We start from the raw sequence: 27988 nt of genomic DNA, 5'->3' as shown, positions 1-27988 counted from the left end.
TTCTCTCTCTCTTTGCGTGATAAATATATTTCTCCATAATCGCTGGATCGATCCATTCTTTGTGTCTCCTACGATTCTTCATCCATTAATTAGATCATAAACTCTTCGTTTTCAACAAGATTTCGCCTCCGCTTCTGCGTTTTCCGGGTTTCTGGCCGCTCGGTTCTCCGAAATTCCCAGAAATTCGAGTAAATCTCTTCTTCTTTTTTCTTTTTTTCTTACTGATTATAAACGCATGCACATGAATAGATTCTTGAAGGGACGAAAAGGGTTTCCCAGATTTTAGATGTATGATTTTAATAATTTGACGGGTTGATTCGTTGCACCAATTAATGTTCCGAGTTTCGAAAAATACTTTCTTTTTTTTTATTGTTATGTGCATGATCAGTTTACTGTGGCTTATTAGTTTTCATACCTTCAATGAATTAGTGTGAGGTTTTTTCTTTCGACGATTACGCGTTTTTTTGTGTGTGGAGATTTTGGTGATGGTAATCTTCAATAATGATGTATGTATTTCTATATTTGGTCCAGTGGATGCACGAAATATTTATCATGTGGGCGCAATCTTGGAGTATTTGTGAGAGTAGGCTATTTGATTACCTTGATTAGTTGACCTTTTCGAATAAAAAAAGAAGGGGGTTCTATATATGGACTTGGTTTTTTATTCTTGTTGTTGGGTTTTCTATGCTCAAATATTGAGAGAATATAAAGCAAAAAGGAGTGGATTCCTGGTTGAGAGTGGTACGTAGGCTAGACTTCAAAGTAAAAGGTGTTGTTTGTATTAACTTGTTTGAGTACATATGCCACAATCACAGGTTCACAACCTCCCATTAAGAATATGAGGTCAGGTATTGGTGCTTGTTCATCCTGAAAAAGTATGTTTAGTTTATTTTGAATAAGAAATTCGAATTAGGCCTTTAGTTAATGAGGAAAGTCCTTTCATTTTTCCTTTGGTTATCTTATTTTGCAAAGGGCGTACGACTGCAAAATGTGGAGTGCGAGACACATATATTCGAGTGCATTTGTTTCCAAATTCAACAAGCCGGGGCACTTTCGTTGAATTTTTCATTTGTTTTTTAGTGTACTACACAGTAGCTAATAGAAAAGATCACTTTTTTTTTTATATATATATATGTGAAGTGGAATTTGATTGGTTTTTGATGATCATAACTTGCAGGCGTTGAATTGAGATCAGCCGCTGTTTTTGAGGGTTGTTTTGCGGCAAAATGACTTCAAATGCAACAATGGTCAAATGTCCACCACCCATGAAGCCTACATCTAATGGTATCTTCCAAGGAGATGATCCTCTCAATTTCGCACTTCCTCTTGTGATTGTACAGATATGCCTTGTTGTTGCTCTGACCCGAGGTCTTGCTTATCTTCTCCGGCCACTAAGACAGCCGCGTGTCATTGCCGAAGTCATTGTGAGTAGACTCATGTAACTAATTCTGTTTGTCTCTAGCGTGATTCATGAATCTAGCAAGACTTAAAAGGCTCTTTTTAAAACTGGCAACTTTTTCGCTGTTCTTCCTCCTGAATAAAAACTACATTTCTAATGGAAAATTACATGTTATGCTTTCGTGTATTTTGATCTTCTTTTGAACTTTCTTTTGTAAGCTATTACTGATCTTTGACATCACTGAGCAAAATCTGCTTCTATATCTCACAATAAGTTCACCATTGATGTTTGATCAGTTACCATGAAATTCTGGCAAGATATTAACAAACTTTACGACTTTTGCAGGGAGGAATTATACTCGGTCCATCGGCTCTGGGCCGCAACCAGAAATATCTTCACGCAATATTTCCACCGAGGAGCCTGACGGTTCTTGACACTCTTGCCAATCTTGGTCTTCTATTCTTTCTATTCTTAGTAGGGCTTGAGTTGGATCCAAGAGCTCTCAAAAAAACTGGGAAGAAGGCACTAAGCATTGCCCTTACTGGAATCAGCGTCCCCTTCCTTCTAGGAATCGGGACCTCCTTTATACTTCGAGCTACAATTTCCAAAGACGTGAGCCAAGCCCCGTTTCTCGTATTCATGGGAGTGGCCCTCTCGATTACTGCATTTCCTGTTTTGGCTCGTATTCTGGCTGAACTTAAGCTATTGACTACCGATGTCGGTCAAATGGCCATGTCTGCTGCTGCCGTTAATGATGTGGCAGCATGGATTCTACTTGCTCTGGCTATCGCCTTATCTAGCACGGGCCATTCACCAATTGTGGCCTTGTGGGTATTCTTGTGTGGTTGTGGTTTTATATTGCTCTGCATATTTGTTGGACCTCGTGTTTTCAAGTGGATTGCACAACGATGTCCCCAAGGCGAACCGGTAGACGAAACATATATATGTGTTACATTGGCTGCTGTTTTGGCTGCTGGATTTGTGACCGATGCAATTGGAATTCATGCTCTTTTCGGGGCGTTTGTTCTCGGAGTTCTCGTTCCAAAAGAGGGACCTTTTGCTAGAGCCCTTGTCGAAAAGATGGAGGATCTTGTGTCATGCCTGTTTCTTCCTCTGTACTTTGTATCGAGCGGACTCAAGACCAACATAGCTACCATTCAGGGGCCTCAGTCATGGGGTCTTCTCGTTTTGGTCATATTCACAGCTTGTTTTGGAAAGATTGTTGGCACTCTTGTCGTCTCACTCTGCTGCAAGATTCCCTTCAAAAAGGCGCTAACCCTCGGTTTCTTGATGAACACAAAAGGTTTGGTTGAGCTCATTGTCCTCAACATCGGAAAAGATCGAGGGGTAAACGACTGTGTTCTACTCGATAAATCTTCCATTTTCTTGTGTTTTGGTTCCTCATCTGATACATGTCTTGTTTTGAATTTTGCAGGTTTTGAACGACCAAACATTCGCCATCATGGTTTTAATGGCTTTATTCACAACTTTCATAACAACACCTTTAGTCGTAGCTATATACAAGCCAGCACAAATGGCTATATCAGACTACAAGCACAGAACCATTCGGAGGAAAGAAGCAAGCACCCAACTCAGAATGCTGGCCTGTTTCCACAGCAATCGAAACGTCCCCTCCTTGATCAATCTAATGGAAGCTTCGCGAGGAACTGGAAAAACGGGAGGATTACGCGTCTACGCGATGCATTTGATGGTGCTTTCGGAAAGGTCGTCAGCTATACTGATGGTGCACAAGGTGAGGAAGAACGGTTTGCCATTCTGGAACAAGAGGGGTGATCACTCTGATTCAAATCAGATTGTTGTTGCTTTCGAGACTTTCCAGAACCTCAGCCAAGTCTCTGTGACGCCAACCACTGCGATTTCTCGAATGTCAACGATGCACGAGGATATATGTTCCGGCGCAACAAGGAAGAGGATAGCCATGATCATCCTCCCATTCCACAAGCATCAGCGACTGGATGGACAGCTGGAGACGACACGAGCTGAGCTGAGGCATGTAAACCTGAAGGTCCTCGAACATGCCCCATGCTCAGTCGGCATATTCATCGATCGCGGGCTGGGCGGGACGTCCCACGTCTCCGCAAGCAACGTGGACTACAACATCACGTCTTTCTTCTTCGGTGGGCATGATGATCATGAAGCTCTCTCATATGGTGCCCTCATGGCCGAGCACCCCGGCATCACTTTCAACGTCTTCCATTTCGTCGTGGACCCGAAGGTTGTCGGAGAAAGCGTCAAAATAGACATAAAAGACGGCAACAGCTCCGAGCCAAGCTCAGATGATCATGACGGAGAGTTTCTTGAAGACTTCAAGAAAAGAGCATCGAAAGACGGCTCGATCAAGTTCGAAGAGATCGTCGTGAGGGACGATGGCGAGACAGTAGAGGCGATGCGTGCACACAGCCGTTGTTGCAACCTGTTAATCGTGGGGAGGATGCCTGAGGGTCAGCTTGCTGCAGCTCTCAACAAAAGAAGCGAATGCCCCGAGCTAGGACCGATCGGAAACTTGCTGATTTCATCTGGGTTCGCAACGGCGGCATCGGTGCTTGTGGTGCAGCAGTATCGGAGTAAGCTGACCGGAGATTCTCTGAAATCTTTGCAACAAGAGGATATGGCCACCGATGGGGAATCTGATTCACAATGAGACTGCTGGAGGAAGTGTTTACGCAAAATTACCTTTGTTTGGATTCATATAATTTTATTTTATTTTTATTAGTAATTCTTATTATTATGTTCTTTTTAGAATTATTATTATTACGAATTTCAAATATATGGATACCATCATAATCAAGCGTTAGATCTTATGTTTTCTCCATTTCAAAGTTATTTTTAATGTGTGATTTTATTTTCAACAATTACCTTAGGAAAATTCTTATCTTTTGGCTTTTTGAGTGATAAGAGGATTGCATTTTTTAAACTAAAGATCACATTGAAACTTCCCAACATTACCATAATTTTCACCTTTCTTTAAAAAAAAAATTTTAAAAAGGTTATAAAAACAGTATAAAGGACACAAAATATCACTTTTTTATTTTTTCAATCTTAGCATTGGCCTAAAAAACAACATATTTATATGGCTTACGCAATCCAAGTATTGGCTTCAATAACAAATTGTTATCAAGACTTTATAAGTCAGTAGAATCGTCCCCCATATCTTCTTCCGCCTTGAGTGAATTCAACGAGTCTCCAGTTAACTTGCTACGATACTGCTGCACAACAAGAACAGATGCTGTGGTCGAAAAATCTGCAGAAATCAACAAATTTCCGACCGGACCGAGCTCCGGGCATTCCCCTTTCTTGTTAAGAGCTTCCACCAGTTGACCCTCCGGCATTCTTCCAACAAGAAACAGATTGCAACGACTGTATGTTCGGATCGAATTAACCATTTCTGCAGCGTCCCTTACCACGTTATCTTCGAATTTGATTGAATTGTTGTTCGATACCTTTTCCTTCAGTTGTTTAAGAAACTGTTCATCCGGTGTAGTTTCTTCACCATGATCATCACTGATATCAAGTTGAATGCTGTCTCCGATTATATCGGAGTCTACGATGAACCGTACAATGTTTAGAGTAATCCCAGGGTGCTCGGCCATAAGTGCACCGTATGAAAGAGCTTCACGATCATCTTGTCCGCCAATGAACAAGACCGTGATGACATAAGAGACGTTGCTTGCCGTTACATGGGATATGCCGCCAAGCCCACGATCAACTAGAATGGCAACGGAACAAGGCGCATGTTCAAGAACCTTTCTGTTTACGTATCTTAAATCACCTCGAGTCGTCTCCAAATGCCCATCTACCCTTGGGTGCTTGTGGAATGGAAGAATGATTATTGCCACTTTTTTCCTTTGCGCGCTCTTGCATATGTCCACGTGCATACTGGACATTGCAGAGATAGCAGTTGTTGGTCGAACAGAGACTTGGCTGAGATGCTGGAATGCCTCAAACGCTACGACGATTTGATTCTTATCTGAATCGTGACCCTTTCTCCAGAAGGGCATCCCATTATTTCTTACCTTATGGGCCATTAAAATGGCAGATGATCTTTCAGAAAGCTCCATTAGGTGCATCGCATAAACGTGAAGTCCCCCTCTTTTTCCTGTACCCCGTGAAATTTCCATGAGATTGATCAGCGTGGGAATGTTTCTTGTACTGTGGAAACAGGCCAACATTCGAAGTTGAGTGCTTGATTCCTTCCTCTCAACTGTTCTGTGCTTGTATTCTGATTTAGTTAGATTCTCTGGCTTGTAAATGGTTATAACAAAAGGAGTTGTGATAAACGTCGTGAATAGGGCCATTAAAACCATGATGGCGAATGTTTGATCGTTCAAGACCTACACAGTCAGAATAAGACAAACATATATGACCAACAATCAAGTGACTAGAAAAGAGAGTAGTAGCTAATCGTTATGGAATAGCAACTTACCCCTCGATCTTTGCCGATGTTGAGAACAATGAGCTCGACTAAACCTTTAGTGTTCATCAGAAAACCAAGTGTTAATGCCTCTCTGAATGGAATTTTGCACAAGAGCGAAACGCAAACCGTGCCAACAATCTTCCCAAAACAGGCTGTTACTATGACCAAAACAAGGAGGCCCCAAGACTGGGCTCCTTGAATGGTGGCTACGTTTGTCTTGAGCCCACTCGACACAAAGTACAGAGGAAGAAAAAGACCAGAAACTAGGTCCTCGAGTTTTTCCACAAGGGATACGGAAAAAGGTGCCTCTTTAGGAACAAGAACACCGAGCACAAAAGCACCGAAAAGAGCGTGAATTCCAATGGTATCGGTGACAAATCCAGCAGCCAAAACGGCAGCCAATGTAGCACAGACATATATCTCATCCACCGGTTCACCTTCAGCGCAACGCTGTGCCATCCATTTAAAAATACGAGGGGCCACAAATATGCATAGCGTCACGAAACCAGAACCACACAAGAACACCCATATTGAAACAACAGGAGAACGGTCTGTGCCAGATAGAGCGATAGCAAGAGCAAGTAGAATCCATGCTGCCATATCATTGACGGCAGCGGCAGACATGGCCATTCTACCAACATCGGTGGTTAAAAGCTTGAGCTCAGCCAGAATTCGAGCCAACACTGGAAAGGCAGTGATCGAGAGGGCCACTCCCATGAATACGAGAAATGGGCCTTGGTTTGTGCCTTTTGATATGGTGTCTCTGAGTACAAATGAGGTCCCGATTCCTAAAACAAATGGGAGACTAATTCCTGCCACAGCGATGCTTAAAGCTTTTTTCCCAGTTCGCCGAAGAGCCTTTGGGTCAAGTTCAAGACCTACCAAGAACAAAAAGAATAGGAGACCGAGGTTTGCAAGGGTGTCCAAAACTGTAAGGCTTCGAGGTGGAAAAACAGTATTAAGATACTTGTGGTTGCGGCCGAAGGCTGATGGCCCTAGCAAAATACCTCCCTGCCATTGCCAACAGAGTACCGTAAAAGTAGTGTAATAAACAAAATCCATACCATCATTCACAAAAATGATATCAGTAAAACATTTTCCAAATATTATCGTTCTTTGTGAAGTGAATTTCATTATTGTTGACAGAAACAATCATAATTTCACTATTGCTGCTGAAATTTTTTGCTCCTAAAAGCTTATGAATTACAAAATAATAGCAAGAGAAAATTAGCAAAGGAAACCAAAACTCACTATGATCTCAGCAATGACCCGGGGCTGTCTTAGCGGCCTTAGAATATATGCAAGTACTCGTGTGAGCACGACCACAAGGCATATCTGCACAATCACCAACGGAAGTGCGAAATGCATAGGATCGTCCCCTTGGAAGATCCCATTAGAGGTGGCCTTCATCGGTGGCGGACATTTGACTGTTGAATTAGAAGCCATTTTCAAGGAGAAACACACCAAATAAACACTAATTTCACTGTTTCAAATCTGCATGTAACATAGGGCCAACAAAATCCATATTAGATGACAGATGATAAAAAAGAACATCTTACCAACATCCAAATCAAATGATCCAAGAAACAGAGAGTTCGAATATCATAATCCCACCTCCGTTTTTTAGTTAAAACTCGATTGACTTGGAATTCTTGTTAATATACGTATTACACAGCTCTTGGGATCCAAGCAACTGAATCCGTGATTCACGCCCACAAGATTCAACTCTATATCCAATAGGGCTTTGGCAAAAGACCCCACTCATGTATATAAGTTCTTTTTGATTTAAAGTAAGTTATCAAATGCAAGATTAACTTTAAGAAAGTATGTAACAATCCATTTCACAATCTTTTTCCAAATCCCTGTGTTACACACGCATCAACTCCAAGAAACAACACAAGGGACCCAGGGCAGGAACGAAAAAAACAGATTAAATGGACTTTTCATCTAACTTTTTCAAATTTCCCATGTGTGAACAGATTTCAGATTAACCTTAGAAAATGCAGAAATTGTTCTCTAATACATCCCCGATCGAGCTAAAATTCACAAAGATCATCAAGCAGTGGGCTCAAACAAACCTGAATATGTAGGAGAAGTTTATTGCAAGAAGATGGCCGTAACACTGACATTCAGAGCATCTTCCAAGTCAAACTTTTTAAGAATCTTTGCAGATTTCAAGAATAGATGTTAGAGAGATAAATCTAGGAGAATGAAGATTTGGTTTGGTGGTCTTTCAACGGAAGTGAGGTATTTGAAATGGTTGGAGCATGTGAATCCAAATCCAAAGTCAACGCTTTTGCCGTTGAAATATTGAGAAATGAATCCACATTTGGATCATACACTTAGCTACTCAATCATAAATTTTTTTCATAGCTACTCAATAATAATATTTCTTTCCAATTTAAGGTAGTGTTTGTGATAATTTCTGCGAAATATTTCTTAATTTTTTTAGTAAAATTTTAAAATTTTGTGAAATTTTATCAATTATTCAATTGCCAAAAGTTTTGACTTTGAATTATATATATATATATATATATATTAAAAGTAAACTCTTCAATGCTTGTTGATGAGACCTATTATTTTTATTTTCCATAATTTTCTCATTTCAAATTACAAATAATAGTTTCCCAAAAATTTTCACAATTTTTTTTCTAAGAACACTTCAACCTAATATCAAACATGAGACAAAAAAAAAAAATTACGCAAAAAATTAATGGAGGTTTTAAAAACCAAATTAACGTACACAAGTCACTGATCATTATATTCTAAATTCCATAGCTATCGATATTTTTTTATTTAAAAATGGGGAAGAAAAAGCTCGACGACTAGTCAATGTCAACAAATGCCATTCATCATTTACGTGACACTTCGCAGACCTAGGTCACGTGTAGTGTTCATACTTTATTGATATCGTATTTGTTGGGGATATAAAACATTGAATTTTTACATTTTTTTTTTTGACAATATACATATTTTTGTTTAGTCTATCATTTTGCTCAAATTTTATCGTCTTTGTTATTTATATATATGTTGATTTATCATTCATGTATTATAAATCATTCATCATCTCGTTTTCGAATAATACATAATTAATTTGAAAAACATGTGAAATCGTGTGTATGTATATAGGCAAACACTTGTATGCAACCGTTGCACGGGTCATATTCGTGTGACGGGTCTCTTATATGGGTTATCCATTAAAAAGTATTACATTTTATGTCAAAAGTATTACTTATTATTATAAATATGGATAGGGTTGACCCGTCTCACGAATGAGACCATTGCACAGGAGTGTTACTCATGTATATATATACTATATTCTTGTTAATCAGTCAAAACTTAAAACTATCCGCAGAAAAATTAAATTCAAACATTTGATATAATTTAAGGGTACTATTGCAATATGTGTATAACGTAATAAATAATATCGCGTATTGTGTGTATATAACATAAAATTTATTTTAAAGTGTTTAATTGATTTTAAAACGATATGCATTTTTTGTAATTTGATAATTTATGAGTTTTTTTTGTTTTACATATTGGTTTTTTGTTATCATTTTACAATTATAAGTATTTTTTGTAATTTGAGGGTAAACATATAAAAAAAACCAATTAAAGTATTCTTACTTATTAATTGGTATTGAGATCGAACTTGCTTTATGCAACTTGTAATTATTTTAAAACTTTCGTTGGTTTTTTAAATTATTCAAATTTTGACTACTAATAAATCTATGTGCGACCATTTGTTTGGGCTACGTTCTAATATGTTGTCTTGTTATTTTATATTATTTAATTTCGTTACTATTTTTTGAAATGGTTGGTGAGCATACAACACACAAGCTAATACCTTATCATACAAAATTTTGAAAAAATTAAAATCATTTTTTTTATTTCTTTTATTTTCTGGTTGATGCTTTTTTCCCTTTACTTGATCAGTTAAATACATATGAAATTTAATGTGGTTCATATATAGAAACTCGAGTTTACTCAACGAATAAATATGTTTACTGTGAAATGTTTTATAGATCCGATCTATATTTGTCGTTAAAGGATTTGTATCCAGATATTTTCATTAAACATTTGTTAGAATGAAACTATTATTTTGAAATTTTATATTGAGTTTCTTTTTTCAGAAAAAAATGTATTGAAAAATAATCATTATCATAAATGAATTAAAAAATTTATTTATTTGTGCTAATTACTTACCGCTGTAAAATTTATTCTCATTGAAGAAGTATGTTGAAATTCAATACAATCCTTGTTTGCATAATAGTGAAGAATATTAGCTAGAATATGATGAAAACACTTGATACATGGTCGTGTGTTTGTTAACAATTAGTGCCTAGAGTTATAATTCTAATATTATATTATAAATTAAAAACATACATCTTAGTTTATATTTATCTGTACTTTAAACATTTTTGTCAACTCTTGTCGTCATTGTATTATTTTTTTTAACGGTTGTCATTGTATTGATAATTTAATTTGAAGTATTAATTAAATATCTATAGAGGACGGTGGAATTAAAAAATAATTAATGAATTTATTTCTATATGTTCTCATGTAAGATGATCGCATGCAAGCTAGGCTTTGAGATCATTATAATAGGTAGTTTTTCAAATTTATTTAGATATATTTAAAAATTTTATTTGTAATTCTTTTGTTTGAGATAAGTACGTCTCGAGTCCACCTTCAAATTTCGTATATAGAGGCCAGGACAGCTACTTTATATGGTTGTAATTTGAATCAAGATTGTATTGTACTAAAAAAAATGATCACATGTATGATCTATATTTACAATAAAAAAATTGTTGTGGTGCAATAATTTTCTCTGTTTAGGATCGATCGAACCATGAAGCTTGCGGTGATGCGCGATTTAAATGATCCGAGTTACACAACTACCACCAGCTATAGTTTTTCGTAAAACAACAAGCGCTCAGTCTTACAGGTATCAGAGCCAAGGTTATGGCCGGTCGATTCTCACTAATTGCAAAGAGTGTAATTATTGGGAGATAGATTGCTAATGTGCAATAATTGTCCCTACTTGTTAGAACGATCGAACTATGACGTTTGAGCTGTTGTGTTGTTTAAAAAATTTGAGTAATATCATTACCTGTTTTTAGTAAAACATCAAGCGTTCGGTCCTACAAAATATTTTGATATGAAAGCATTATTTTTTCATGGGTCAGAAACCATCACATAAAAGCTGTGTTTTTCTAGCTTTTTTTAAAAAAAATAGAATCAGCATCATGCATTTTTTTTTTAAACTATGTTTTGTTGAGTTCATTTCCCACTTTTGGACGTCGTGTAATTAAACAAAAAAAAAATTGTCAAGAGAGGAAGCCAAGAGATATCCAAATATCACACCAACTAATTAATTAAATTACTTAAAATAACCCCATATTTAAGACAAAAGACTTCTGAATACAAAACACATATGTAAAATCGTAAGGGAAGTGCCAACTTATACATATGTGTTATGGATTATGTCGGAGCGAATATGATGATAATAATTGCGGAATAAAATAATCAACAAGAACACCAAAGATTTACGTGGTTCACCCAATATAGGCTACGTCCACGGAGCTGCTGCAAATTGTTGGAAAATTTGTTATGGACAAATGGATGGTGAATGAGGCTTTATGCTCATTGTCCCACATTGATAAAATGTGGGAATAAATTTCATTATATAATGTCAAAGTTTAGACAATGGGTTGGGGCCCCAAGGGGTACTCATGTTTGTTAAAGGAAGCGGACCTAGTCTAGGCTAGGTTCGAACCATTAGCCACACGGGCGTGGGCGTGGGCGTGGGCTGGGCTGGGCTAGGCTGGGCTGGCTTTGACATGAATATAACTTGGCTTTGACATGAATATAACTTTTTTGGACAAAAATTAATTAAATATTTTATTTTGCTTCCGAATCAATGCAACCATCCAGCTCGAATCAGTGCAACTTTTCGTGTGAACGGGCACGACTTTTGGTCCGAAACAGTGCAATGGTTCGGTCTGAAGAGATGCACCTGTTCAGCCGAAAGGATGCACTGTTTCGGACCAAAAGTCGTGCCCGTTCACACGAAAAGTTGCACTGATTCGAGCTGGATGGTTGCACTGATTCGGGAAGCAAAATAAAATATTTAATTAATTTTTGTCCAAAAAAGTTATATTCATGTCAAAGCCAGCCCAGCCCACGCCCGTGCCGTGCCGAGCCGGCCGGTCGGACGACGGCGGCGGCGCGCGCGCGCGTGTGGCTAATGGTTCGAACCTAGCCTAGACTAGGTTCACTCCCTTTAACAAACATGGGTACCCATTGGGGCCCCAACCCATTGTATAAACTTTGACATTATATAGTGCAATTTATTCCCACATTTTATCAATGTGGGACAATGAGCATAATGCCTCATTCACCATCCATTTGTCCATAACAAATTTTTCAACAATCCCCCACATGAATGTGATATATGCGAATATGTATGCATATGCTAAAACAGAGTTTCTTACGAAAATTATTATATGGAAAGAGGTAGCTTGCGGCTTTGAACCTTTCTTAGTGAAATACTATCGGATTTACTAGGCTGCCTAGTGAACGTGATGTCTTGAACTATTCAGTCGTTGATGTAAACCTAGACAAGAGTATTCACACAATAATTTTTCTCACACTTTATTTGTTCTCATGGTTTTGTCCGTTTTGGCCCTGGACAACATCTTGGATTCTTAAGTGTTTCGTTTGAAGCGGCCCGTCTTCACACTTAAATAGGTGACCTCCTAGTATATAAGTATCCTGTCATACTCTATTTCTTAAAGAAATATAGGAATCATTAAAAGTTTGTTAAAACTTAATCTCGCTACTTGCACAGGTTGCACTTTTATCCTAGGAATGAGAATAGAACAAAGTTCTAAGTGCATGCGAGCATTCATAACTTGATTTTCCCATTGAACCAAGATCTTGGGATCTCCAATCTACAAGGTTGGGTTTCCGTTATGAATATCCTTTAATTTTGTAGGTTTTAATCACATTCCTCTTGATAAGCAGTTTACTTGATCTCTCCCTAAACCTTTTGTTAACGGATCCGCTAAGTTATCTTTTGATTTTACATAATCTACTGCGATAACTCCATTTGAGATCAACTGCCTAATGGTATTATGTCTTCGACGTATGTGTCTTGACTTACCATTATACATACTACTTTGTGCCCTACCTATAGTCGACTGACTATCGCAATGTATCATTATTGCTGGCACTGGTTTCGTCCAACACGAAATATCTTCTAGGAAATTACGAAGCCATTTCGATTCTTCTCCCGCTTTGTCTAGAGCTATGAATTCCGATTCCATAGTTGAACGAGCTATACAAGTTTGTTTAGAGGATTTCCACGACACAGCTCCTCCACCGATGGTGAACACATATCCACTTGTGGACTTATAGTCTTTTGTGTCGGATAGGGATGTAAATGAACCGAACTGTTCGCGAGCTATTCGGAGCTCGGCTCGTGAAAAAGCTCGTTCGGACTCGTTCGTTAAGCTTATTGAGCCGAGCCCGAGCTGAATTTTGAGCTCGAAAATTTTAACGAGCCGAGCCCGAGATTAATGATGTTTGGCTCGTTAGCTCGCGAACATGTTCGTTAATAGGCTCGGAAGCTCGAGCTCGAGCTCGGCTCGTAAGGTGGCTCGTTAGCTCGGGCTTGGGCTCGGCTCGTTTAATGGCTCGTTAGCTCGGCTCGTTTAATGGCTTGTTAGCTCGGCTCGTTTAGTGGCTCGTCAGATCGGGCTCGAGCTCGGCTCGTTTAGTGGCTTGCCAGCTCGGTCTTGGGCTTGGGATTGAATCGTTTAGTGGCTCGTCAGCTTGAGCTCGGGTTCTGGATCGGGCTCGACTCATTTTGTTGGCTTGTGAAAATATATTAATTTATATAGTTTCTCGAACTCGGCTGGTTTAGTAATTTATATGCTCATTGAGTAAATTTAAATTTATAATATTTTAAAAATTAAATTAATTATTCCTTGAAAAAAATTATGTTTTTTAAATAATAAAATTTTGATTTGTATTTGAAATTTTATATAAAAGAATTGATATGATATAATAAATTTATTTGCTTTTAAAATATTATTGTAAAAATTATTAATATTTTTTACATATATATGCACACGAAACATTTGTTTGAAATTATAAAATTGTGATAACATCATATCAAATTTTCAATTTAAAACAAAAATTAGTATATTGTAATAAATAGAAAATTACTGATAAGTGATAACATCTAATCAAATATAAAAATAAAATTTTTATATTATTATAATATTCGATCAAATTTCAAATTGTGAACCAAAATTCATAATTTCATTACAGATATAATTTATGGATATTTTCACATATATATGGATACAAAAAAATTAAGTGTAATTAAAAAATAATGATAACATTTAATCAAATTAAAAAATTTTATAGAAAAAATAGATACATTATCATGCATCTATACCGTTTGTGAATATTTTTGCACACAAAAAGTAGTTAAAATAAAAAAATAGTGATAATATTATATGAAATTTTGAACCAAAAAACATATATTTGATTATGTTTATTTCTTTTATTGGTAATTACGTTTTAGTAATAATTCTATATATATATATATATATATATATATAAATTAGGTATCGTACGGACAACAATCTTAAGCACTTACATGAATGTAACACTTTGTACATTCAATCGGTTATTGCCACATGAGTTGTTAACCAACTAGGTGTCCATGATTGTCAAGTAAAACTTTAAGGTAAAACACAAAAATGTTAAATTTTAATATTAAATAATATTTTTTATTTTAAATTTTAATTTTATGACATACTTCGGGTTATATTAACAAAATAAAACAACCCTAATCAAATGTAAGGTATATAGGTTTATAACTTATATTGTATTTAATATTTTTTTTTTTACACAAATACATGCATGTATATAGCCATGAAAATATAGGAACAATTTTTTTCATTAATTTTATACATTTTCTTTTAATGATATTATTTATCTATATGAAGAAAAAATTAGGTATATATAATTGAGATGAAAATATTATGATATAAATCTTATCACACATTGGTAATTAAATCATTATATATAATTAAAAGAATTTGTGGAATAATAATATCATTTCATTGGTATAGTTAATAAAAATAAGCTTATCAATGATCAAACAAATTATAAAATCATATTTTATTATGATTAAAACTTAAAAGTTAAAAATATGAATTCAGTCTTGTTAAATAATATGATGTTTATTATGTGATCATTAAAATTATTATGTCGAATGATGTTTTAAAACTAAGTCACCATATAGGTGTCCATAAATTTGTGGTAGGCTGAAGTTTTTGTTAAAATATTTTCAAAACTTAATTTAATATTTTCAAAAATTTAGTTGCAGACAACGACATATATATCATTTGCGAGTGGAATAAATCTTCAAAAACAACAACTTATTTTCAGAAATTGTTTCACATAATTATAATAATTACCGATATATTAAATACGTACAAAATTACAAACATATTTTAATGTATTTTAAAATTACCGATAATTATAACAACTAGTTAACATTACAAACGTATTTTAAAAAATCGTATTTTTGAATATCAAAATTTTAAGAATATAAAATAATTATTAGAGCTACAATAAATACAAAAGATTTGATTTATGAAAATATATACATATCAATATATCTATACATAGATACGTACATTGACACACATGTAAGTTTCTTTTCTCTCAACTTATTCCCAGCCAATTCACGCGATCCCCTTTCCCCCAAACCCTAACAACCTCTCAATGCCACGATTCGCCACCTTTATTAGCAAGAAAGCTATCGACTGAAGCTATAAGAGGTGAGAGCTTGTCCTTGGTTTCATTGTAATACAAAAATATTAAGGAATCTAGGCCCAAAGCTCAAATCGTCGCCCCCTGTTCTTTGCGATGTTTGAGCTATTTCTGGCTTTTCTTGGTTTCCATCTTATGTTCTTTATATCGTTTTTAGTAAAGTGCACGGAGGACTAATTGATAAATAAATTGGGCTAAAAGCATTAAATTGGTTGTTCTTTCAGTCGTACTCATTCCTTTCTCTCCGGTTTCTGGCAAGTTTTTTTTTTTTCCTTTTTCGTCTTAAATCACTTCTCTGAATTTGTTTTTGCTTTTGGGAATCGTATTTTCTTAACTGTGGTTTTTTTAGCAGAAATTTAAAATTTTCAGTCATTAATAATTGTTGTATCCTTGAGTAGCGTCATCTTATATTTTCAAATTTTGAGGTATTATCGTATCCTTGCAACATACTTGGCAACTAATCATTAGCTTCAGTAGATGTTTTGGTAATTTCTTCACTCATCCCAAATATATAGCTTCCAAAACCTCCTGTACAAATTTGATTTATCTAATAACTACATTATTATTCCATGAATATGCAAAACAGTAGACATTCCGATGTACCGGTTTTAAAAATCAACTTTTAATTTTCACTTTTTATAAATTTATATTTGATTTTTTAATTTTTCAAATCTTATATTTTCAAATTGTTGCCAGGGACGCATGCGAGCTTGATCTGTAACAAACTCCTGCATTTCTTCTCCATTTTCAGTTGGAATTAGAATAGACTTTCCTTGTTTATGCAAATGTGTAGATAACACCAGTCCCTGTTATTTTTGTTGATCAGCTCCAAACATGTCAAATCCAAACACATTATCTGCTCAAGAATCTAGCACAACTCCAGTGGTGGGAGGAGCTCAACCAAGTACAAATGATGCCAATGAAACTTCCAAAAGCAAGGATGTGATTGAACTTGAAAATAATGAAGATGGGGAAGATGGGGACGACGGTCCATATGGACCAAAGAAAAGGAAACGCACATCTACGGTATGGACTAATTTTAAAGAGATTGTTCTTCCAGATGGGTCGCTGAAGGTTGAATGTATTTATTGCAAACGTCAAATGTCATATTCTAAGGCTGGTCCTACATCACATTTACTTAGGCATGGTAAAGGTTGTTTGCAGAAGAAACTTAGTGAGAAAGGGCAGAAAAATCTAAGTATAGTGACAACCATATCGGAGACAGAATCTATTAGTGCGGTGCATAACTTCAAATATGATCAAGCAAAAATCAGAGAAATTGTATCTCACATGATTATTGTTCATGAATTACCATTCGCCTTTGCAGAATATGAATTGTTCAACTTATTGATGAAAAATGCTAGTCCACATTATCAAAAGATCAGTCGTGCCACAACCAAAAAAGATGTTATCAGTTCTTATGAAATAGAGAAGAAAAAATTACTGGCAGAACTAAAGGATGTAAACAGGGTTAGTGTGACTACTGATTTATGGAGGTCTGATCAAAAAATTTCATATATGGTCGTCACTTGTCATTATGTGGATTCAAGTTGGAATTTGCAGAAACGAAATTTGAATTTTTGTGAAGTCCCTCCACCTCATACAGGAATTGTTGTTTGTGATGTGTTACACAAGTGTTTGGTTGAATGGGGACTTGAAAACAAGGTGTGGACAGTCACAGTTGATAATGCTGCGTACAATGATGTAGCTGTTCGAATGCTCAAAGAGAATCTCTCTTACAAAAACAGTCTTCCTCTTGGTGGAAAATTGTTTCACGTCAGATGTTGTGCGCATATCTTGAATCTTTTGGTACAAGATGGACTTTCGGAGATCCAAAATATAATTTCCAATGTGCGTGAGAGTGTGAAACACATATCTGCCTCGGAGTCCCGTATTAATATTTTCAGTGACATTGCAAAGCAGTTGCAATTATCTTCAAAGAAACTAGTGATGGATTGTTGCACTAGGTGGAATGCGACATATTGCATGTTGTCTACTGCTCTAGAGTTCAAAGATATCTTTCCAAGATATCAACAAAGGGATGCTAGTTATAACTCTTTGCCAAGTGAGGATGATTGGGAGAAAGTTCGTGTCGTTTGTTCTTTTCTTGAAGAATTTAATGAAGTTACCCACATCATTTCAGGTAATATTTTCAACTTGAAACTTGTTTCTTAATAAAAAAAAATTATTGTTTGAAAGTCTAATATAATTATCTACATTTGTCAGGTTCAAAATATCCAACTTCGAATTTGTTTCTTCCTGAACTTTATAACATAAAAAAGCTGTTGAACGAGAAAAATGTGGGTGAAGGCAGTTTCATGAATGATATGAGAAATAAGATGAAGAGGAAATTCGATAAGTATTGGGGTGAGTGTAACTTGTTAATATCTATAGCAGCTGTATTAGATCCAAGGAATAAGATGAAGTTGATTGAATGGTGTTTTCCAGAGATATATTCTGAAGTTGATGCAATTGAGAACATCATTACAGTTCGTGAGACATTGCGTTCACTATATAGTGAATATGTTGAGGCTCACAAAACAAATATCACTGAAAATGATGTCTCAAGTGGTACTCAAAAAGAAATTTCTAGTGGTCTAAGTATTGTTAGTGGAAAAGGAAAGGGTAAAGTGAGGACTCAATTTGCAAACTATATTAAGAATGTTGATAGTGTGGAGCAAGTGAAATCTGAACTTGAAGTGTATTTTGAGGAAGGAGTTGTATTTTGTGAAGATGATGATGAATTTGATGCATTGTCATGGTGGAAGTTGAACAACTTAAAGTTTAGGATTTTGTCAAGGATGGCGTGTGAGGTACTATCAATTCCAGTAACTTCTGTAGCTTCTGAATCAGCGTTCAGTGCGGGTGGTAGAGTGATTGATACATATCGTGCCAATTTGGGAGTAGAGACGGTTCAAATGTTGCTTTGTGCAGAAGATTGGTTACGTGCCCGCTACCAAATCAAGAGAAAAGAAAAGGTGAGTAGATCAATCTCTAATTTTATTGTGTATTTTTATTAATTATTTGTTATGCTCTATTAAATTATATTATTCATGTCTAACATTTTGAATTTTTGTACTTGTATGCAAAAGGAAAATTCAGGACTTAAAGAGATTCATTTCACTTAATGACATTATCATCAACTGCGATAAGCTCACAATGCTCATTGTCTTTGAGAGGTGAAGTTCATTTGTTTTTTGAATTTATTTATTTTATACGCTTTTTTATGAATTTAGAAACCCTTAATTAATTTTTTTGAGTGTATTGTTGACATATATAATAATGTATGTAAAAGTATAGCATGTAATATATATACATGTGTGGTCAGTACTGAGTATTAAAATCTTAAAAAAGTCATGAAAATCATCAAAAATTGAAGGAATTGGAAAAGAGGGCCTCTTTCAATATTGGAGTTGGAGTTGGTCTTATGTTTCTGATTGCTTCCAATAGAAATGAGCTGAACAAAATGGTAAATTTGCACAAACAAATGCAGATTTTGCTTCAAAGTTTCCATACTGAATTTTAAAATAATCTGTAGGCACAAAATAAGATAATGAGTTCAAAATATAAGTATGACTGTATGAGCAATTTTGGTGACACGTGCACCATATCAGTTTTCCTAGGTGATGCATAGTTTCTTTGATTCTTTTGTTTGGTTAATTTTAAGTATTCATTTGGCAGTGGTGGCAACGATATATTCCATCTCAACAATATGGAACACTAATCCTTAACAATGCTACTTGAGGCAAGAAAGTAGTAGAGGTGGATCGAAATGGAACAAATTAATTTGAATAACATGATACTTAAATTAATTTGAATTACCTGGTTCCATATACCCAATTATGAAATTATGATGACATAGAATGGTGATTGCATTCAATTTTTTGCTTGCTTATATTACTTTGTGATAGTGACTTTATTTTTTATATTGCATAATGATTTTTAATTTTTATTAGAGATGATGTTGCGAAGAATGGTGGTTGCAGGATGGATTTAATTTTTATTTGAGATGCAGTTTGCACTTTTCTAATGGTTTTTCTAATTTGGGTTGTTTATATACAATGTAATGATGTTATATTGTTCTTGCGTATCGTTGTAGTGGACTGTTGCATATGACATATATTTGATAATTAATTTTACGGTTTTATTTATGTTTTTCATTTTATTTTTTTAAGAAAAAATTAATTTTAGTTTATATAGAGATTTATATTTTGTATTTAAGTTTCACGAGCTCGAAAACGAGCCCGAGCCCGAGCCCAAGCCCGAGCCCAAGCCCAAGCCCAAGCCCAAGCCCACTTAACGAGCCATAATACGAGCTTGCTTAACGAGCCTGTTAAACGAGCCAGCGAGCTTGAAAACGAGCTTGTTTAACGAGCCAAACTCGAGCCAGGCTCGTTCCATATGATAAATGAGCCGAGCCCGAGCCGAGCCCGAGCCAAGCCCGAGCTTACATATTCAGTGAACGAGCCGAGCCGAGCTTTATTACAAAAGCTCGGCTGAAGCTCGAGCCGAGCCCGAGCCTCCAAATATACCAAACGAGCCGAGCCCGAGCCTGATACTGTTCGGCTCGGCTCGGCTCGTTTACATCCCTAGTGTCGGATATCCAATTTGCATCAAAGTATCCTTCTAGTACGGAAGGATATGTGGTATAATATAATCCATAGTCCATTGAGTATTTTAAGTATTTAAATACTCTTTCTAACGCTTTCCAATGATCATGACTAGGATTATTTGTAAACCTACTCAATTTATTTATTGAGTATGCAATATCAGGACGAGTACAATTTGTAATATACATAAGAATCCCAATTATCCTTGCATATTGCTGTTGAGATACGGGTTCACCTCGATTTTTGGATAAATGTAAACTTAAATCCACAGGTGATCTTAACGGCATAACATCATACGCGTTGAATTTCCGAAGTACTTTCTCAATATAATGAGATTGTGTTAGGATAATTCCTTCAGTCGCTTTTACTATCTTAATTCCTAAGATAACGTCTGCTTCTCCCATATCTTTCATATCAAAATGTTTTATCTAACATTTTCTTAGTTTTCATGATGATATCATGATTACTACCTATTATAAGCATGTCGTCTACATATAGACAAACAATTACATATGAGTAATGTGTGCCTTTTATATAAACACATTTATCACACTCATTAATCTTAAATCCATTTGACATCATTGTTTTGTCAAATTTTTCATGCCATTGTTTAGGAGCTTGTTTTAGCTCATACAATGATTTAATGAGTCGACACGCTTTTTTTTCTTGACCGGGAGCAATGAATCCTTCGGGTTGTGCCATATATATTTCTTCCTCTAACTCACCATTTAAAAATGCTGTTTTTACATCCATTTGATGAATTTCGAGATTATTTAAAGCAGCAATTGCTATAAGTACTCGAATAGACGTTATTCTCGTAACAGGGGAATATGTGTCGAAGAAATCCAACCCTTCTTTTTGTCTAAATCCTTTGGCCACTAACCTTGCTTTGTATTTTTCCACTGTTCCATCAGCTTTGTATTTCCTTTTTAAGATCCATTTGCATCCTAACGGTTTGCTTTCCGGTGGGAGATCTACTAACTCCCAAGTATGATTTTGCATGATGGAATCTATTTCGCTTTTTATGGCCTCTTTCCAAAGTGGAGCGTCAGAACTAGATAACGCTTTGCTTAAGGTCCTTGGATCATTTTCTATAGCATAACTAAGAAAATCAGGACCAAAATTTTTAGCTATCTTAGCTCTTTTACTACGCCTTGGTTTTTCACTTTCATGAGTTTCCTCATTAGTGGATTCATGAACTCTTTTGGAAGAGCTCTTTTCTTTTCCTTCTTTACAAGGAAAGACGTTTTCAAAGAATGCAGCATTCCTTGATTCAATAATCGTATTTTCATGTATATCAGAAATCACTGACTTGTGCACTAGGAATCTATATGCACTACTGTTGTTTGCATATCCAATGAAGATGCAATCTACAGTCTTAGGTCCAATCTTTACTTGTTTTGGCTTCGGTATTTCTACTTTCGCCAAACACCCCCACACTTTCAAGTATTTGTATGAGGGCTTATGTCCACTCCACAATTCATAAGGAGTTTCATCCTTCTTTTTATGTGGAATTTTGTTAAGAATATGATTTGCCGAAAGTATTGCTTCCCCCCACAAGTTTTGGGAAAGTCCAGAACTTATTAGCATGACATTCATCATTTCTTTCAGATTACGGTTTTTTCTTTCCGCAATGCCATTAGATTGTGGTGAATAAGGAGCAGTTGTTTGATGAATAATACCAGATTCATTGCAAAATTCTTCAAACGGAGCAACATATTCACCTCCTCTATCACTACGAATTTTCTTGATTCTTTTGCCTAATTGATTTTCAACTTCATTTTTATAGGTCTTAAATGCTTCAAGAGCTTCATCTTTGCTTCTTAAAAGAAACACATAACAGAATCTTGTGCAATCATCTATGAATGTAATAAAGTACTTTTTCCCACCTCTAGTTTGCACAAACTTTAAATCACAAACATCAGTGTGAATTAGTTCTAGAGGTATTGTACTTCTTTCCACTGTGTGAAAAGGTACTTTAGTTAATTTAGCTTCAACACATACTTCACATTTGTAGTTTGAATCAATCTTAGTCCTTGGAATAAGATTTAATTTTCCAAGTTTTCTCAAAGTGTTGAAATTAACATGTCCTAATCTAGTATGCCATAAATTAGAACATTCAACCAAGTAATTCAAAGCATTAACTTTATTACTTTCAAGATCACGAAGTACAGTCATTACATTCATTTTGAACAGTCCCTTTTCTATATATCATTTTCCTAGGAACTGTCCATTTTTCATGATTACAACTTTTCCAGCTTCAAAAACTATTCTAAATCCGGCCTTAACCAGCCTAGAACCGGATACAAGATTCTTCCGTATGTCCGAAACATGAAGGACATCAATAAGAGTAAGCTCCTTTCCCGAAGTCATCTTGATCACCACTTTGCCTAAGCCAACGATCTTAGAAGTCGCATTGTTACCCATATAGAGCTCTCTTCCACTTATAGGAGTATACTACGAGAATAAGTCCTTGTCAGCACAGACATGTCGTGTCGCTCCAGTGTCGATATACCATTCTCTAGGATGATCAACCATGTTAGCCTCGAAGACTACTGCTGACAGATCTATCTCAGACAAGTCAATAGACACAGATTTGTGTTGGACAACATTTGCTCGATATTGATTGTCCTTCTTCGGTAAGCGACAATCCTTGCCCTTGTGGTTCGTCTTCCCACAGTTCCAGCATGTTCCTTTCCATTTCTTGTTCTTCCCTTGCTTCACATCTTTTCCAAAATGCTTTCTTTTCTTCATAGCATTTGGCTCCACCAAATTTGCCTTTGCTTCCATCGGTATCTTACCAGCTTTCTTCTCCGACTTGCGATTGTCTTCCTCAATTCGCAGCCTTACTATCAAGTCCTCGAGCCCCATTTCCTTGCGTTTATGCTTCAAATAATTCTTGAAATCTTTTCATAAAGGAGGAAGCTTCTCGATTATAGCAGCAACTTGGAAGGATTCACTGATCATCATCCCTTCAGCCATTATATCATGGAGGATGATTTGGAACTCTTGCACTTGGCTAATCACCATCTTGGTATCAACCATTTTGAACTCAAAAAACTTTTCGACTACAAATTTTTTTGTGCCAGCATCATCGGTCTTATACTTTTTCTCCAAGGATTCCCATAATTCTTTAGCAGTCTTGGTTGCAGAGTATACGCTGTACAACGTATTATCCAACCCATTCAGTATATAGTTCCGGCACAAGAAGTCACTATGAGACCATGCATCGAATGCAGACTTTGCTTGTGTGTCAGCATATGGTGCCGGAACAGCAACCACTTCCTTCAAAAACCTTGCCAGATGAAGTGTCGTGAGGTAAAACAACATCTTTTGTTGCCATGTTTTGAAGTCAGTATCGGAGAACTTCTCAGGTTTCTCGGCATGCGCATCGGAAACAGCAGGGGCTGTGACAACCGGTGGCGGCAGCGTAACAGGGGGCGGTGGTGGGGGCGTAACAGAGGGTGGCGTGACTTTGGCAGAAGGATCAGTAGCCATCATACGAAATTTGTCTTAAACTTGTTATTCACCTTTCAACAGCACGTATGCAGCAACAGAGAAGATAGCGAGCCGAGAGTTTAACTCTCTATCTTTAAGACAAATTTGCCCGCCTAGGTGCTTACGGGTTGATCAAAGTGTCTCCCAAGATAGAACGCTATCTATCAACTTCATTTAGTAGCACTACAAAATCGAAGCACTATTGAACACTTCAAAGTGTTTAAAAAACTCAGACTCGAAACTCAGATGTATGAGTATGCAAGAAAAGGAAGAGAGAATCAGAAAAATGAGCGAGTTGGAATGAATGCATATGACGTCTATTTATAGACGTTGGAAAGCTGCCTCGGACGGTTTCACCCCTTCGATGCATGCATGGCCGAAAAGTTGCAATGGTTCGGTCTGAAGAGATGCACCTGTTCAGCCAAAAGGATGCACTGTTTCGGACCAAAAGTCGTGCCCGTTCACACGAAAAGTTGCACTGATTCGAGCTGGATGGTTGCACTGATTCGGAAGCAAAATAAAATATTTAATTAATTTTTGTCCAAAAAAGTTATATTCATGTCAAAGCCAGCCAGCCAGCCAGCCAGCCAGCCCAGCCCAGCCCACGCCCACGCCCACGCCCACGCCCACGCCCACGCCCGTGACCGTGCCGTGCCGAGCGGCGCCGGCGGCGCGCGCGCGCGCGCATGTGGCTAATGGTTCGAACCTAGCCTAGACTAGGTCCGCTCCCTTTAACAAACATGGGTACCCCTTGGGGCCCTAACCCATTGTCTAAACTTTGACATTATATAGTGCAATTTATTCCCACATTTTATCAATGTGGGACAATGAGCATAAAGCCTCATTCACCATCCATTTGTCCATAACAAATTTTCCAACAATATTTATAACCGGAGAAATATTACAAGTGTATACAAAACACTATATCTCTCACACGATCCCAACACCCGAGTATTACCGGGGAAATAATTTCTCTAACTCACACAAGAGAACACTCAAGAAAAATACCAAGAAACACTCTTTGTTTCTTATCTCTCTTTTCTCTCGATTTTGGGATGGGATCTTTCTGTCGGGATGATTAAAACTGAAGAAATGGAGCTCTATATATAGAGCTCCCGGTATGCGTGAATTTAATTCACGCGTCCTCACCAGCCATCTGCAGTCCACCATCCAACTAGCATTAAATATGTTTCCCGACAAACCATTTAATGTTGACCTAACATTTTTCCCACTTGAAGACTTGATTCCAATCATGGCTTCACACAATCAATGCAGCAACTCATGCCTCCTCTTTTATGCTTGCAGTTCAATTGAAGTCGAACATAACTTCAGTTTGTCAGTGGTCACCACCTTCGTAAACATATCAGCAGAATTTTTACTTTCAGAAATCTTCTCAAGCTTCAAGACTCCATTCACCCAATCTCTAAGGATCCTGATTCCAAGGATTTTTTTTGCAGCACCCAAATCCTTCATAGCAAATTCTATCTTTAGTTTATCAATCTCTTTCAGACAAACTCCTGCTATCAACATATCATCTACATATACCAATAGCATGATATAAGAACCATCAAGCTTCACATAACACCAGTGATCAGCATGATACCTCGGGAAACCATCATTATTCATTACACCATCAAACTTCTTGTACCACTGTCTTGGAGCTTGTTTGAGACCGTACAAGCTTTTCTGAAGTTTGCACATCATTTTCTCTTTCCCTCGTACTTCAAATCCCTGTGATTGATTCTTTTCTTCATCTAGCTCACCATGAAGAAACACAATCTTTACATCTAACTGCTCCAGATGCAAATCTTCTTTTACCATCAATCCAAGTATAGTCCTGATAGTAGTTAACTTTACCACAAGAGAGAAAATATCAGTGTAATCAATGACTTCTTTTTCACCTTTTACAACAAGGATTTCTTTGTACCGCTTGCTACCATCGTGTTCTAACCGGTACTCCCACTTGATATGTAAAACATTTTTACCATCAGGAAGTTTTGACAACTCCCACATGTGATTGGATGACAGTGAATTCATCTCATCTTTCATGGCTAACCCCCACTGTTTAAAGGTCTCATAAACATCTGATTTATTTTTCAAAAAATAAACCGAAAATTTCCTGCTCGAATCGTCAATAGTAGTGCCATAATATCTTGAGTGATCTCCAAGGAATGTCACAGGAGATGGCCCCCACACGTCAGTATGAACCAGCTCCAACTTTGCTGCTTTCGGTTCTCTACCGCCTTTCAAAAAGCTCACCATTTTCTGATTTTCAAGAACACAACTTTCACACAGTTTGTGTTCGACAGTTTTTAACTCCGATAGCTTCCCTTTTGATATCAGCATCTTCATTCCTTTCTCACTCATATGTCCAAGTCTATAATGCCATAGACTTGAGTTAGCTCCAGTATCCACAGCTGCTAACATGTCTCTGCAACTGGAAGTCATGTACAGGGTTTCAGTTTTCGTTCCTCGAGCAATAATCATGGCTCCTTTGCTCACTTTCCAAGAGCCATCACCAAAGGTCACTTTATGACCTTCGTCATCGAGTTGACCCACTTATATCAAATTTCGGGTCAACTTTGGTACATGCCTTACTTTGTTGAGCTTCCAGATGGATCCGTTTGACATTTTCAAACTGATATCACCCATAGCAGCTATTTCCAACGATTTTCCATCTGCCAGGAAAATTTTTCCGTAATTACTAGCAATGTAATTACTGAATACATCACGATCACCGGTGGTATGAAATGAAGCTCCCGAATCCATAACCCAAGAATCAACCGAGCTTTCCATGGATAGTACTAAGGCATCATGTACATCCTCAGTAACAGCATTTGCATTATTCTTGGGTGATCTGCAGTCCTTTTTCATGTGACCAGTTTCACCACAGCTCCAGCACTTTAATTTCTTTTCGAATGTATTTTTGTCTTTTTCACTCCTTGATTTGGATCTGCCACGCCATCGGTTAGAACCTTTTTCGCTACTCCTGCCCCAACTTCTATTTTTGAGATTTAGGGCAGATCTCGATGATGTTGCTTCTCCTGAATCCCTCCTGCGAACTTCTTCACCAATGATTCGATCTCTGACATCATTGAATTGTAACTTTCCCTTTCCAGCAGAATTGCTAACCGCTGCCCGCATCGGCTCCCAAACATTTGGTAAAGACGCCAAAAGAATAAGTGCTCGAATTTCATCATCAAATTTAATTTCAACCGATGTTAGCTGGGAAACAATCGTGTTGAATTCATTGATGTGTGCCGCCACCGAAGCACCTTCCTCCATCTTCAAGTTGAATAACTTTTTCATGAGGAACACTTTATTATTTGCTGATGGCTTCTCGTACATGTCCGATAAAATGGACATCATCTCCTCTGTGGTTTTTGCCTCCGCCACGTTGTGTGCCACGTTCTTTGTTAGGGTTAATCGTATTACCCCTAACACTTGTCGGTCAAGAAGCTCCCACTCATCATCCTCCATCTTTTCTGGCTTCACCCCGGATAGAGGTTGATGTAGCTTCTTGCTATACAGATAATCTTTAATCTGTAACTGCCAGAACGTGAAATCTGTACCGTCGAACTTATTGATTCCCGGTCTCGATCCATCATTTCCGGCCATCGCTTCTACTGCCTTAATAAAATTTTAAAAAAATCTTTTCTAATTTGGAAGATCAGACAAAGCTGCAACCACAGAGCATACTCAAAATTTTAAGAAATTTTTCACCAAGGCTCCCGAACACCGTAACTGCTCTGATACCAGTTGTTATGGATTATGCCGGAGCGAACATGACGATAATAATTGCGGAATAAAATATTCAACAAGAACACCAAAGATTTACGTGGTTCACCCAATATAGGCTACGTCCACGGAGCTGCTGCAAATATTTATAACCGGAGAAATATTACAAGTGTATACAAAACACTATATCTCTCACACGATCCAACACCCGAGTATTACCAAGAAAATAATTTCTCTAACTTACACAAGAGAACACTCAAGAAAAATACCAAGAAACTCTCTTTGTTTCTTATCTCTCTTTTCTCTCGATTTTGGGATGGGATCTTTCTGTTGGGATGATTAAAACTGAAGAAATGGAGCTCTATAAAATAGAGCTCTCGGTACAATTCACGCGTCCTCACCAGCCATCTGCAGTCCACCATCCAACTAGCATTAAATATGTTTCCCGAC

At 36.8% G+C, this 27988-nt stretch overlaps 3 protein-coding genes across 8 annotated transcripts; 2 read left to right on the top strand and 1 right to left on the bottom strand.

Annotated features, from left to right (window-relative positions):
• On the top strand, nucleotides 1-4214 carry LOC140872151 (cation/H(+) antiporter 18-like). 6 transcript variants are annotated; one of them, XM_073274927.1, is made up of 4 exons: nucleotides 1-188; nucleotides 1178-1424; nucleotides 1745-2746; nucleotides 2835-4214. In XM_073274927.1, exons 2-4 carry the CDS (start codon nucleotides 1227-1229, stop codon nucleotides 4059-4061), a joined length of 2427 nt encoding a protein of 808 aa, XP_073131028.1. In that variant the 5' UTR covers nucleotides 1-188; nucleotides 1178-1226; the 3' UTR covers nucleotides 4062-4214. The 6 variants fall into 6 exon arrangements, with proteins under 6 accessions (XP_073131028.1, XP_073131030.1, XP_073131029.1 ...); XM_073274929.1 differs by lacking the exon at nucleotides 1-188 and adding an exon at nucleotides 239-288; XM_073274928.1 differs by lacking the exon at nucleotides 1-188 and adding an exon at nucleotides 295-506.
• A 211-nt stretch (nucleotides 4215-4425) lies between these two features.
• On the bottom strand, nucleotides 4426-8099 carry LOC140872152 (cation/H(+) antiporter 18-like). Its single transcript, XM_073274931.1, has 4 exons — nucleotides 7913-8099; nucleotides 7086-7328; nucleotides 5844-6845; nucleotides 4426-5751 (listed from the first exon to the last, which is right to left on the bottom strand). The coding sequence occupies exons 2-4, from the start codon at nucleotides 7278-7280 to the stop codon at nucleotides 4543-4545; spliced, it is 2406 nt and encodes an 801-aa protein (XP_073131032.1). The 5' UTR covers nucleotides 7281-7328; nucleotides 7913-8099; the 3' UTR covers nucleotides 4426-4542.
• An 8427-nt stretch (nucleotides 8100-16526) lies between these two features.
• LOC140871925 (zinc finger BED domain-containing protein RICESLEEPER 2-like) lies at nucleotides 16527-22142 on the top strand. Its single transcript, XM_073274669.1, has 3 exons — nucleotides 16527-17835; nucleotides 17919-18670; nucleotides 22092-22142. The coding sequence occupies exons 1-3, from the start codon at nucleotides 16527-16529 to the stop codon at nucleotides 22140-22142; spliced, it is 2112 nt and encodes a 703-aa protein (XP_073130770.1).
• Nucleotides 22143-27988: the final 5846 nt, after the last annotated feature.

The sequence above is a fragment of the Henckelia pumila genome, unplaced genomic scaffold (assembly GCF_033568475.1).
Source record: "Henckelia pumila isolate YLH828 unplaced genomic scaffold, ASM3356847v2 CTG_461:::fragment_3, whole genome shotgun sequence".
NCBI lineage: Eukaryota > Viridiplantae > Streptophyta > Magnoliopsida > Lamiales > Gesneriaceae > Henckelia > Henckelia pumila.
This window is presented reverse-complemented; position numbering and strand designations above follow the sequence as displayed.